At 50.9% G+C, this 14,056-nt stretch overlaps 1 protein-coding gene and 1 long non-coding RNA gene across 9 annotated transcripts in view; one reads left to right on the forward strand and one right to left on the reverse strand.

The window, feature by feature from the left end:
- Positions 1 to 1,348: 1,348 nt before the first annotated feature.
- Positions 1,349 to 2,739, reverse strand: LOC129031674 (uncharacterized). The gene is made up of 2 exons (XR_008501087.2): positions 2,451 to 2,739; positions 1,349 to 2,361 (listed from the first exon to the last, which is right to left on the reverse strand). It is a non-coding gene; the product is annotated as an uncharacterized LOC129031674 (long non-coding RNA).
- Positions 2,043 to 14,056, forward strand: part of MLPH (melanophilin) — a 65,340-nt gene continuing 53,326 nt past the window's right edge. For 4 of the 8 annotated variants that reach the window (XR_008501086.2, XM_054478246.2, XM_054478245.2 and 1 more), the window contains exons 1-2: positions 2,820 to 3,072; positions 8,968 to 9,101. Coding sequence is in view for 7 of the 8 variants with exons in the window: in XM_054478246.2 (XP_054334221.1) it covers positions 8,992 to 9,101 (110 nt within the window). In the remaining variant the exon portion in view is untranslated. Of the gene's footprint in view, positions 2,379 to 2,819; positions 3,073 to 8,967; positions 9,102 to 14,056 lie in introns of those variants that run through there. The other 4 variants (XM_054478241.2, XM_054478242.2, XM_054478244.2 and 1 more) reach the window with 2 other exon arrangements.

Here is a 14,056-nt window from a genome sequence, read left to right on the forward strand (position 1 = left end):
AAACAGCAGACCAACCCAAATTTAGGGACAGCCTAAAAAACAAGTGGCTTAATATTTAGATAGCGAAGCCATGAAAGTCAAAGACAGAGGAACTGGTCCGATTTGAAGGAGACTTAGAAATGACAACTAAACACAACATGAGATTCTGAACTGGATCCTTTGGCAACAAAAAATTACGGAGACAACTGGCAACATTTGAAAGGACTCCGATGATTAGATGATAGCAACGTATCATTTACAGATGTTGATGGTTGGATTGCAGTTTAATAGAAGGTTGTCCTTGTTTGTATAAAATACACTAAACCCTCATGTCAGAAACTTCATCACAAATGGCTAGGGGAAGGTAGGGTTCTTTGTGTTACACTTGAAACTTTCTGTAATTTGGGGATTGTTTAACCATTTTAAATGTTTATAATTCTAGGGCCGGGTGCGGTGGCTCACACCTATAATCCCAGCACTTTGGGAGGCTGAGGAGGGTGGATCACGAGGTTAAAAGATCGAGACCATCCCGGCCAACATGGTGAAACCCCATCTCTACTAAAAATACAAAAATTAGTGGTGGCGAGCATCTGTAGTTCCAGTTACTGGGGAGGCTGAGGCAGGAGAATTGCTTGAACTCGGGAGGTGGAGGTTGCAGTGAGCCGAGATCAAGCTACTGCACTCCAGCCTGGCAACAGAGCAAGATTCCATCTCCATTGAAAAAAAAAAAAAAAAAAAGGTTTATAATTCTAGAATTTTCTCTTAAAATTGTATACATCCTTTGACTCAGAAAATCCAAATCTGTAGGCTTTTAGTCTACAGATATATCAGTATGTATGTACAATGATATTTATGTGTCATCCTACGTATGATAGGTGTCAATAATATCTAGGATGATATTTATGGCAGAATCATTTAAATAGCAAAAAATCAAAAATTAACTGCCCATCAATAGAAGACTGGTAAGTAATTATGGTGACTCACACAATGGATACTCTGCAACCAAAAAAGAATGAAGTAAATCAACAGGAATAGTAATTAATATTTACCAAGCACTCACCACATGGTGTCTCATCCAAGCTGCAGGGATATTGATTCACAACACCCTTATGTGTAACTCCTATTACTATTCTCATCATGGAGAAGAGAGAAAAAAGTCAGTAGAAGATTCAGTAACAGGTCCAAGGTGACACAGCTTGTGGGCCACACTCCTAGTTGGAATTCCGACTCTCGCAGTTGGTTTGAGCCCACATGCTTAACCACGCACACACACACACAAATTCAGAAAGAATATAAAAGACACCATTAATAATGATTGCTTTCAGGTCATGGAGGTTAGTAATGGAATAAGAGAGAATTTGGCTTTTCATTTTATACTCCTTATATTCTTTACTATATACCTTATATATCAGCATGTCAGTTGTATATTTTTTAAAACCACTAGTTCAAATAAATAAGCACTAAAGTATTAAAAACATTTTTTAAAACTTCTGCCCTCAAGGAACTTAAGTCCCTACATCAACTCTTAAGGGATTTGTTAATCTTACAAGCAACAGTAAAGTATATGGCAAGGAGGTAAGGAAATGAAAAACATAAGCCCCAGATCATACGGGCTGTGGAAATGCTGGCTTCAGTGTAAGCTTTACCCCATTCCAGGGTTCACACTCAACAATTGATGGTGTTTGGTAAGAGCGCCTGTCCCAAGGCAGCCCAGGGGCCTGAAAGACCCTGATTCACCTACAGTGTTCCCCTGGGCTCAGCAGGCAACACCATTCTTTTTTGTTCTTTTGCAGCCTTTTGAAAGCTGTTTACAAATAATCTAATATGATATCACAACAATCCTATAAGGTTTTGTTTCCTCTTCTGTTAAATGGAGATAGTAGTATCTATTCATTCACCTAATGGCTTTATTCCTATCATTTTGCAGATACAAAAACTGAATTGCAAAAGCAGTTCGTGGAGAAGAGAATGTGAGTTTTTAAATGACAAGGGGGAGGCAGGGGGAGGGAGAGAAAGTTCTGAAGCGCCCAGTCTTGGAGGATGAGGGAGGAGGGCAATTCCCTAATGTCCATTGGAATTCAGAAGGCCAGGCAGGCCGGACCGACTGGAGACGGAGGCTCGCCTTGGGACCCTCTGTGCTTGCGGGACCCGCTGAGCACCCAAAGGCCGGCCCTAGAGTCCAGGAGAAGAGCGCAGCGGCGCGGAGCTCCCAGGCGTTCCCCGCAGCGCGTCCTCGGTCCTGGAACCGCCGCGCCGCGCGTCCTGGCTTGCACATCTGCACCATTTGCCCGCGGATCTTGACTTTTTCTTGGCGGGCAAGGCCTCGGTCTCCTCCCCGCAGCAGGGCTGCCCGCGGCTGCGGGACCCTCCTGGTCCTGATGCCTGGCAGAATCGAAGGGGTGAGGGTACGCGCTCTGCAGCAGAAAGCCCTGGGCTTAAAGTCCCACTTATTATTTGGCGTTGCCACTTACTGGTCGGTGGGTTTGGTAGGGCGCATTTCTGAGCCTCAGTTTTCCCATCTGTAAAGCCGAAGTACATAGCGCTCTCCTGCAGAGTTAGAAATTTCGACGATGTGCCGCGCGCTCTAGAGCGCGCTCAGCAAGCGGGTCCCACCGTGCCCAAGGCAGGACCGCGGCGCGATGTCACCTATGCAAAGTCGCCGCAACTCAAGGGAATCGCAGCTGTGTGCTCAGCTTTCCCCTCCCCGCCGCCGTCTTTCTCCCCAAACTGGCTTGGGGGCGAGTATCCGGTGCTCTCCCCAGCACTGGCGCTTCCCGCGCGGGCGCCCCAGGTGTCCGTTCCGCCCTCGGCCTGGCAGGGCATCCAGAGGTGTCCTCGCTCCCGGAGCTGGGCGGAGCTGGGCGCAGCCCACGTGGTTCGGGCCGGAGGCGCCAGAACCTGGCCAGCTGCCCGCCTGCCCCGGAGAGCCAGGCGCTAGCCAGCCGCTCTGCGCCCCGCGCCCTGCTTGCCCCCATTATCCAGCCTTGCCCAGCCTTGCCCTGACCTGACGCCCTGGCCTGACGCCCTGCTTCGTCGCCTCCTTTCTCTCCCAGGTGCTGGACCAGGGACTGAGCGTCCCCCGGAGAGGATCCGGTGAGTGCACCGAGAAGAGGGAACAGCGGGGCCAGGGTGGCGCCCAGGACTCGGGGCTTAGGCTTTGGGAGGTGCGCGGTGTCGCGTGCAGACCCACTGGTGTGAAAACGCCCCCAGCCGCCAGCCTCCCGGCCTCGGTCCAGGCTGGTGAGGACAGCGCGTTCCCAGCCACCCAGCCTTAGTCCCCAGACTTCACCTGGGTTCTTTGAGCAGACTGGTCTGGGTGCGGGCACGGGTGGGAGCGGGGTGGCGGGGGATCCCCATTTTGGGCAAAACGGTTGGTTTTAATCAGAAGCTCCATTGCCTCCATTGCGACTCTGCCATGCAGACTGGGCCAAAGCTGCTGATGCCAAGCAGGCTCGCCCCAGGGGAAAGGTTTCCTCCCGGCCCAGGAGCTGGTCTTGGGGTGAGGAAGAGGCCGGATGATCTTGGCGTGGGAGGAGGCACCTGGCTTCCTCTGGGCGTCTAAAAATCTGTTTTATTGGAATCACGTTTTGTTTGCAGACAGACTCCCTGGGCCCACCAGGGAGGTGCGGGAAATAGAGATGTGGGAAGGGTCTGTGAGCTGTGAGCACCTGTGGGCTTCGTCCCTACTGGCCCCAAGTCCCTACAGGAACGGAATCTCACTCGTAAATCCCCGAAGATTCCCCGGGCTTAGACACGGCGTCCCACTGACATTAACTGGCACTGGAAACTCCACCTCACTTCCACACGGTACTTGGGACAGGTCCTTTTTTAGATGGTGTGACTGGTATCTTGTTCACATACTTCTTTCTGAGGGAGTGAAATGACAGTCGGGGGAGAGCAAGGCTCCCAATAGGTGCAAAGGCCAGCACTGCTGGGGGCTGTGAAGTCTCAGGAAAAGGCTCCTGGACTTGCAGACCACGCTGCTGAGCAGTGACATTGACACGCCGGGTTCAGCTGGCCTGCATCTGTCCTAGGAAACCCAGCCCTCCACCTGCTCATTGGTGGGACTCAGCTGACCTCAGCAAGGCCTCAGCCTTCCTGGGCCCAGCCCCCTCCCTGCCCAGAGCCGTGCTCCTTAGTATCTAAATACCAGGCATGGGTCACTGTGCTCCTGGCCCTCACTCAGGCTCTGAGAACAGTAGCAGGTGCCTCAGAGGATTGACTGAGGGCACATTTAGAGAACATGGGTTGGTGCCTGGCACACACATGGGGAGTCAGTGGGTCTTACTGAGTACGACATGAGTGACTAGGAAAAAATTAAAACAAACCAGCTGAATGTGTGCCCAGTGAGGGGCTGGAGGTGGTGGAAGTGTCCCAGAGCCCCGTGGGCTAATGGGAAAAGTGAAATTGGTGCCTTTCAACCACAATGTAATAATGGCTCAAATGAGCCCCAGTCTCAGTGGTTGGGGCAGCCTTCTAGGGACAACTGTCTTGTTCTTTTCAGAAGCAACCTCTGGAGGAACAGCCCTTGCCTCTACTCCTCCCCACTACCCCCATGCCATCACTCCCCCTCTTAATTTCAACATCCTGGCATCATCCAGGGCTGGAGAGGGCCAGAGAGGTCTTGGAGCTCAGCCATTGTCCATGGTACAGATGGGGAGACTAAGACCCTGAGAGGAGGAGCATCTGTCCCAGGTGGCCGGGCTGGCTGTGCCTGAACTGAGATGGGAACCCAGCTCCCACCTCTCAGCGCCATCCTCCTACAGCCTCACCTGGGACCCATCCTTGCGGTAGAGACTAGCACTGAGGCTTTAGGTGCAAATGAAGAACTCATGTCCATTTACAAATGAGGTTTACCACCAACTCCCCAGAGAACTGGGAGAGCAGAGGGGATGGCAAGTTGGTGGGCAGGTAGCTGAGGGGCAGAACACCCTCCCAGTGCTGTTGCTGCTGGGGCCATTGCAGACCCTTGTGGCTACAGCACAGATGTGCCTGGTTCACCTGTAGGGGAGGGAGTGGCCCTTCTGGGTGGAAATGTGCTCATTTAGCCACTGATGAGAGCTGGGGATCAGTGCCTACTGATGGGCCCCGCCTACAGAAATAACCACACAGGCTGACCTGGACAGCAGCATTCGGGAAACAGCCACAAAGGATTAAGGCAGAGGGCACCACAGTAGTCATCTCTGCCACCTCCCCTTTATCAGCAAGAATAACACCACACGACACGCCTTGGCTCTGAGTCAGAGAGAGCATTCCTGCTGTTGTTAGCTTGCCAGTTTGTTTGCCTAGGCGAGTGATCACCCACAATCACCATTGTTCCAAGGCTCCCCAAGCAGCCAGCCCAAGAGCTAGTTAAGCCAATTCTTCATCCAGGAGGAACCCCCACCCCGATTTCCCTTCAATTTGGCCAAAAAATGAATTCAACTCTTTAGTGGATAAAGATGACACCACCACTGGAATTCAGCGGTCTGGGCCTGGGATACCCATCTTATAAAACCAGCTCCACTCTCTCCTCCCTGCCTATTAATCCCTGTGTCCCCTCCCTCTGCCCCACTATGGCTATTCAACCACTGGGGAAGGCTGGTGGTCTCCAATGTTTAAAATATGATCAGATCTGAGCAGTGGAACAGGCAGTAAGTGGAAGTGTTTTGTTCAGGAACCTCGTGAGCAGGCGTTATCTAAACAGAAATGGAACAAGGAGCAGATACAGCAGGGTGGCATCTGCCCTCCCCCAACACATGCACTCTGGGAGCCCCCACCCCACCCAGCTAGGGCAGGCACAGAGCAGCCCTGTACTCCTCATGAGTCTAGCATGTTCTCTGCCCTCACCTCCCTGAGCCCATGGAGGTCGAGGCTGCAGTGGGCCATGATTGCACTATCGCACTCCAGCCTGGGTGACAGACCAGGACCTCATCTCAAAAAATAGGAAACAAAACCATTTGAAAGGGGATAGAATGGGGGAGGGACAGATATCCAGGCAGCCTCTAGGACATTGGCTGTGATGCTCTGTGATCTTTTTATCCGTTCACTTACTGGTCACTGACTGTGCTCTAAGAATGTGAAGCTTGCAAGATAAGAAAAGCAGGTTTTTCCTTTTGTTTTGCTTTTCTTCATCACACATCATGATTTAAGTTTCTCAAACTGAGGCCTGGAATTTTGGCTTCTACGTTAGGAGAAGAGAGGGAATGATAATGCCTCAGCTGATGGTCACACTGTCCATCCATTCTGAAAACAGAACATCAGTGAATGCTCTTCTTATGATCTCTTTTTTTTCAGAACTCATGAAAAATAAAAGTGAATGAACTCCAGTCATGCATCAAATAATAACTTTTTGTTCCAATTCTTTAGAAACCAGAAAGTGTGTGCTCTGTGGGAGCATCAAAAATGAGTTCTATAGTAAGGGTTTCTTGACCAGAACCTAAATCTGACTGTAAAGGAACAGAGTTTGAATGCTCCCAGGGCATTGGGGCAATCTCTTCTTGTATTGCAAACACTCATCTTTACATTTGAGAGTGGAAATGTTGAGGAATGGGTGCAAAAAAATTCAACGAATTATCATTCTCCATTTTTATGGCATAAGCCAGGGACTATTTTGGCTGACTTCCATGAGAGCTCTGTAGACATTTTTATTTTAAATGGTATCTGCCCAGAAAATGTCCCTTTTCATAATTAACCTCTTGTGCAACAAAATCGAAGTACGTCTCCAGCACAGGGGGAGTTTTGTTAGTATTTTTATGATAAACACTTCCAAATGGTCAGCAGCACTGATGGGAAATGCTTCTCAGAATTCAGAAGCAAAATTGAGTCTTTTTGGTGGTTTTGAGACTTCCCCCTGAAAGCACACAGATTGGACGCCTTCTCTAATGTTCCTGAGAAAATAGGTTCAAGTCCTCACAGAAAACTTATTGAAATTACGAGGTGGCTTTTAAACTTTCAGTTACTCACAACAGAACTCCCAGTCATCCATTCCCCAAAGCCTCAGCATCCAGAGTAGAGCTGGTCTGTCTGTAGCTGCAGCATCTGAGGGCCGAGGGCTTCCCTGGCACAGCCTGCTGCACACCAGGGAGCTGCAAGCACAGAAAAGCACCTGCCATGTGCTGGGAACAGACAGAGGTGCTATTCTTGTGGAGCTTAACAATAACTAATGGGACATCACCAACTGTTAAGGGGTATAAAGAAACGTTAAAGGGATGGGGACAGGTGAAGGAGTAAAAACCGCAGGATGATCAGGGAAGTCCCCTCTGGAGAGCGTGCACAGTTTTGCAGTGTCCCAGTGTGCAAGCATTGGTGGTGAGGTTCTCCCTGGTACAATTATTCCTCCAATTTTATACCCAGCAGTAATGTCCACATCAATATAAGCTGTGAGGCCTGTTTGATATTGCCATATGAAAAGCCAGCAAGTGGATCTGTCATTCTCTGCTCAGCCACCACCACTGCATCACTCCCCTGCCTCACACCCATCAACCACCTGACCGGATGTACAGGCCAAGGTCCTCTGTGACTCACCCACTACCCAAGTGAATGAGTCTCCCCTAGAGCTTTGCTACTCAGAGGGGTCTGAGGACAGCAGCATGGGCCAACTCATGCACTCAAGCTGCCTGGAGATCTTGTTCAAAGGCAGATTCTGAATGAGTAGGTCTGGGGTGGAGCCTGAGAGTCTGTACTTCTATCAAGTTCCCAGGGGATGCTGCCAGTCCACGAACCACATTTTGAGTAGCAAGCAAGATTCTAAGGTTCCGCTTATCTTGGCTTTTGACATTTGGATTTTCCTTCCTCTGTCCTTTGGACATTGATTGGGATCAGGTCTGATGAACTTCAAAAAGGGCGTAAGATCATCTGAGGTTTAACTTCTTGGTCATCAGGTTACCTACAAACACAGCATCACATAGTGCATTGGGTGGGGCCGCTGCTCTGCTGAGCAGCTGAGTCACACCAGATTCTCAGACAGGCACCGTGGCTCTTTGGGAGGCCAAGGCAGAAGGATTACTTGAGCCCAGGAGTTCAAGACCAGCCTGGGCCACATAGTGAGAACTTGTCTCTAAAAAAAAAAAAAAAAAAAAAAAAAATTAAGTAAAATTTTAAAAATTTTAATTAGATTTGCTGAGGGTGAGGCCTGGCCACCAGTAGTGTTAGGTGATCCTAATACACCCCAGGCTTGAGAATCCCTGCTGGGAAGCCCCACAGCTGACCTCTAAAGTAAATAAACTCAGCACCCACTGCTCAAACTGCCCAGATGTTTTGTTCTCCCAAGTTGCATCACTTTTGCCTCCCCATGGAAATTATGTGGCTACTCCCGGCACAAGCACATCGCCCTCACAGGCATCAAGCTCATATGACCTCCCGCTGGAACCACCCCCAAACACACACATGGCAAACCTGAACAGCCTCCCACGCCCAGAGGGTGGTGAAACCTTCCAAGTGCTGTGGAGTCTCCCAAATTTTCCACCTAGTGGGTCAGTCATCCAGGCGTCCCTGCCCACATGGAGCCTGCAGCATTGCTCTAGGAGGTCTAGGAGATGCACAGGAGACTCTGAGCTGACTATGAATTTGCTGTGAAGTTTCCTCTTTTCTGTGCTGTTCCCTCTCCCAAGAAACTTAAGGTGAGAAGCCTCAGGAATGGCGCATTTCTCCCAGGGTTTTCCGTTGCAAAGCCCAACCCTAGGTGAGGGAGGGGAGCCATGCCCCTGGATGGGGAGATCACTGACGTTCATCCCACAGTGGAAAGAGAATGAGGGACCCGTGGCTGAGTGTGTTTGGGAGAGTAGGAAGTAGATCCCTTTTAAAATTCGAATGTGGAAATTTTGCATAGATTGACTTAAGTTCATTAAACTACACAAGTTTCCAGACAAGCATTAGAAAAGCATTTAACCCAAGTACAGACAGATGTCCTGAGAGGTCAGCGGCATTCTGTGTTGTCTCTTACTCTGTGACTTGGTTGGCATCGGTAGGCTTCTGGGACTGATGACTTGTGAACCTGTGACATTCCAGGTGTGACCCCGACAAGAAGCAGAAATGGGGAAGAAACTGGATCTTTCCAAGCTCACTGATGAAGAGGCCCAGCATGTCTTGGAAGTTGTTCAACGAGATTTTGACCTCCGAAGGAAAGAAGAGGAACGACTAGAGTGAGTGTGCCGTGCTGAGCCCACGGAGCCCGGGGTCCCTGATCTTCCCCCAGAGCCATCATATGGGTGCTGTCTGGGTGGGTCGACGGCCATGTGCAGGGTGAAGAGTGATGGACAGGAAGCAGGGTCTGGGACACAGCTCTTCTTTCTGGCCTTGGTTTTCTCAGTGAGAGGATCTGACTTGCCAAACTGACATTCACTTGTTCTCTGAATAGTTTTGTTTCACCTTGACCCAGCTTCCAGGATGATATATCCTAAGCCAGGTGATACTTAGGCCACATCTTTGAAGAATAGAGCAAAAGGTGATACATGGGGAAAGTCTCCGTGCCATTCTGAAACACCTAGATGTTGGAATCAAGTTTTTAGGACAGAGGCTGCCCTTCCACCTTTCTTTTCAGCAATGCCAGGCAGCATCCCGTCCTCACCATGGGTGACCCCAGCACGGTTTTGTACCACTCTGCCCAGTGATGGGGCTAAAGCCCACCCATCCTTGTTCACTCCTCCATCCACTGCGCATCTTCCTCCCCCCTCTATCTTCTGGGCCCCCTTATCCTTTCTTGATGTCTTTAGTGGATTGGGTTACCCTATGGGAAGGAAGCATATGAGGGAAGTAGTTAAGCAAAAGCTGAGAGGATGCTCCTGGCAGAGGGTGGAAGGCAGAGAGCAGAGGACAGAGGGCAGTGGGTGGAGGGCAGAGGGCAGATGGTGGAGGGCAGAGGCCAAAGAGTGGAGGGCAGAGGGCCCCGCTGAAGATGGCAGGAGGGAGCCTGGTGTGCCCCAGGGACAGCATAGGCTGGCGAAGCTGGAGTGGAGTAAATGAGCGGGCCAGGAAGAGACGCAGTTGGAGACATAACAGGTGGGGGGCATGGGATCTAGTGCCAGTCACAGGGGTCCTGTAGAGCTTCACAGGGCCTCAGCCTTCCCCTGAGTCACCACAGGCCTTCGAGCAGAGCAACAGCGAGTCCTGGTTTCTGTTTCGCAGCGGTGGGCTCTGTGAAGTGGCCAGATGCACTTTGCAGGCAGAGCCAGCAAGCTTGTCCAGAGATCAGATGGGGGGTCTCCAGGGTGAGAGGGGTCAAGGGCAACTTCAAGGTTGTGGCCTGAGCAACTTCAAGGACAGAGTTGAGGTCAGCTCTGCTGGGGAGGCCACAGATGGAGAGGTTTGGGGGAAATGTTTCAGGCATGTTGAAGTGACATCACGCAGGTGTGTTGAGCGGGTGTTGGACACATACACTAGTCTGGAGCTCAGAGGATATGCGTTATGAGAGCTTCGTAAAGGTGAAGCTTCATATGGTGAAACAGATGAAAGGTATTTGTATTCGTTTCTGGGACTGCAGCATATGTGACTTGTACAGTACAGATTTAAGCACACAGCTCTCCTGCAGTTCTGCAGGTCAGAGGTCCTAAAATCAAGGTGTCCTCAGAGCTACATTCCAGCTGGAGGCTCGAGGGAGGACCCATCTCTCGGCCTTTTCCAGGTTCTAGAGGCTTCCTGGATTCCTTGGCTCCTGGCCCCTCCTCCACCTCCAAGGCCATCAGCACAACGTCTAACAAATGTCTCCCTCTGCCACTGCCTCTCTCTCACCCTCCCCCTCTCTCACCTTTGCCTCCATGCTCACATCTCTCTCTTTGACTTTCCTGCCTTCCTCTTTCCCCTATGAGGAGAAATATGGTTACATTTAGGGACTGCCCACATCATCCAGGACCCTCTTCCCATCTCAGGATCCTTAATATCATTCCATCTCCCTTTTGCTATGTGAGGTGACATTTTCACAGGTTCTTGGGACTAGAACATGAATGCCTTGGGGCGGGGGGTGGCAGCATTGTTCAGCTGACCCCAGCATTTAAAGCTGCAGGGCTGTAGGAGACCACACTGGAAGGGAATTTGGATAGGGACCAGCCCCAGGAACGTCAGCTCAAGCATGTTGAGGAGACAAAGCACCAAGAGAGGAGACAAAGCACCAAGGAAGGAGACAGAAGGAGCAGCAGAAGGGGGACTTTGGGTCCCCATGCTGAACAGCGTCTGCAACAAACCGTTAGGTGAAGCAAGAGCAGTTCAGCCCCACATGGAGCAGGAGGCGCCCATGTTGGTGGGGAGGGGCTGGTGTCAGAGCCTCCCTGCCGTGTGATCCCCCACTCTCCCTCGGCCCTGGACCACCAATCACCCCTGGATTTCATTATAGCCCAGGTTTCACCACTGGCCTCGGGGGAGGGCCCATCCTGCTGGCCCTGGTACAGGCAGTACCAGCCTGGTGGCCATGGCCGGCCACGACTAACTTCTCAAAGCCTGAGCAGAGGCTGCCGACCAGCACGCAGCTGACCACAGGGCTACCGTCCTGTCCCCTTTGTGCTGGCAGAAAAATGCGGTCTCAAGGGCCCTGTCCTCACCCCTCCTCTCTTGAATCTCAGATCCCCCATTTCCATATTCTGAAGTCCCTCAACCTCTCTTTCCCATTCTCTCTATGTAAACTCAAATGTTCTCTTACTGTTTTCACCAGAGCAGCTCTCCCTGCGTCAGCTTTGGCGTTCAGGCTGTGCCAAGGGCAGAACATCGTTCTCATTAGTAGAACCCCCTTCTGGGTGGATCCTTCCCAGGTGCATCCTGCCCTGTCTCCAAGGCAGCCCTGGCTGTTGTCAGCCCTTATTTCAAATGGCAACTTGTAACTTCTCATTGCCTGAGTATAGACGAATGCAGAGAAATGGAAAAGGGGGGAGAACGATGTTTTCCAAGGAGCAGAGGGAGGGAGCCAGTGGGGCCTGGGGGTCCTGGGCAGGCACTGTCTTCCAGGGAACTGCTGAGTAGTCCGCCCTGCTCCAGTCCGGGCTTATCTGAAGCGAGTTTAGCAGAAACTCCCATGCGTTTCCTGTCTGTGTCTCACCCCCTTCTGACACCCGTCTTTCCTTATTTCATGCTCTTTTCATCATTTCACATTGCAAAGAAGAGACGCACCCACCCAGGTCACCTCCCAGAACTCTTAGGAAAGGACGCACCCAGGTCACCTCTCAGTACTCTTAGGAAAGGACTTTTGTAAGAATATGGTTCTGATGACCCTGCCTGGTGGGCCGCCCATGGCCAGTTGGTTACAGCCGAGGTCACATTGTTCATTCTGTGCCTGAGGCTGTTTGCTCAGAATGAGCCAGTGGTGGGGGCGTTAATTGGCCCACTCTGCTATGTCTTCTCGGCCTGCTATGTGATTAGGGGGTGGGCTTGTTAAATCCCCAAATGCCTTCCAATGGGAAGGGGCCACATGAGCATAGAGTACCGTGTTGAAAATGTCAGTGTGCAGAGAGGCAGTGCTATGGAAAGCCTATGTCAAGGTAGCGTTAAGTCGAGAATACTGAAGCCCCAAGTGGCGTTGCTATGATGGGTCTTACTATGAGAGTACATTTCAGCAGGTGACACGTTTGGGAGGCAAAAAATCATGTAAACCAGTAGTCCCCAACCTTTTTGGCACCAGAGACCGGTTTCATAGAAGACAATTTTTCCACAGATGTGAGGGGCGGGGGGAGGGGGCTGGGGGCGGGGTTGGGGATGGTTTCAGGATGAAGCTGTTCCACCTCATTCTCATTCTCATAAGGAGCACACAGACTAGATCCGTCGCAGGCACAGTTCACAGCAGACAACTATGGGAGCTCTATGAGAATCTAACGCTGCTGCTGACCTGGCAGGAGGTGGAGCTCAGGCGGGAAATGCTCTCTTACCTGCCAATCACCTCCTGCCATGCAACTCGGTTCCTCACAGGCCAGGGACAAGTACTGGGACACGCCCGGGGCTTGGGGACCCCTGATGTAAACAGTGTGGTGGCAGAAGTAGTTAAGAGGTTTTCGAGTTTCTTATTGTTTCATTTGTGCTTGTCTTTTGTGGACTGCCCTATTGGTTAAATATGTCACTAAAAGGAGAGCTGCCTCTACCTGTGAGAAGCCTTTTCACAGGTGCCTCATGAGCCCTGGGGAGTGGCAGGGCCCTGGCGTGTGGGCACGCATTAGGTGCAGGTGCCTTGAGCACTGCAAGGTCAAAACACACCTCGCAGTCTGCTCTGCTCAAACCAGGTGGTGTGGACGCTCTGCAAGGCCACAGAGGAAACAAGCATAGAAAAAAGGCTCTGGTTCTTGGCACCAAAATTGGTTCTGCAGAGGAGCTGGCGAAAATACCAGAAATCCATGATGAAATCGAAGATAACTTTTACAATAATGAACCTCCTTCTTCCCCGTCTTTCATCATTGCTAATCTGTGCGTTTAACCAATTTCAACATGAACAGTCATCTGTGTGCTCCTGCCACAGAATCCCGTTCTCTGTAGCGTCTCTCTGGGTGTCATCCTCGGGGTCCTCATGTCTGCTCCCGGTCACCAAGTCTTAAATATCTGAATCAGCAAGAGGCTGGATGAAGAAACTGGTGCTCAAGGGACCACTACGTGGGTGGCGGTAACAAATGTAGCAATTCAGGAACTGCCCAGCAGTTTCCAGTGTGTCTCACACACTCTGACAGGGATGCCTGTGGGCGTGACCCAGTCTGAGGAAACTCAAGGCCACTAATAGGAGAGAGGAGAGAACAGGGGTGGGGAACACACTGTCATTTCTTGGAAAGAGCTTTACTACCCAGAATATACATCAGGGGAACACAGCGTGCAGACTCAAGGCCAGTGCCCCAGAAACAAGTTTGCCAGGGGGTTGATTTGCTTAAGAGCCGATTCACTTAATGCACCAATTATCAAACCAAAGAAAATGCATTTCTTTTAACATTCTTAAAATTAGCAGATGTGCGTCAGATGGATTCCTGCTCAATGTTTCTCCCCAGATGTGAGCATCAATCACGTTGAAGGACACTGGGCAGGGTCTGGAGGTGACGCCTGCACCTTTTCCCACAGCGTCAGAACAACACAACTTTGATTTCTCCTCTGTCAAAGCAGGGACAAACAAGCTGGTCCAGATCCCTGATATGCTGGAGGAAGGAGG

The sequence above is a fragment of the Pongo pygmaeus genome, chromosome 11 (assembly GCF_028885625.2).
Source record: "Pongo pygmaeus isolate AG05252 chromosome 11, NHGRI_mPonPyg2-v2.0_pri, whole genome shotgun sequence".
NCBI lineage: Eukaryota > Metazoa > Chordata > Mammalia > Primates > Hominidae > Pongo > Pongo pygmaeus.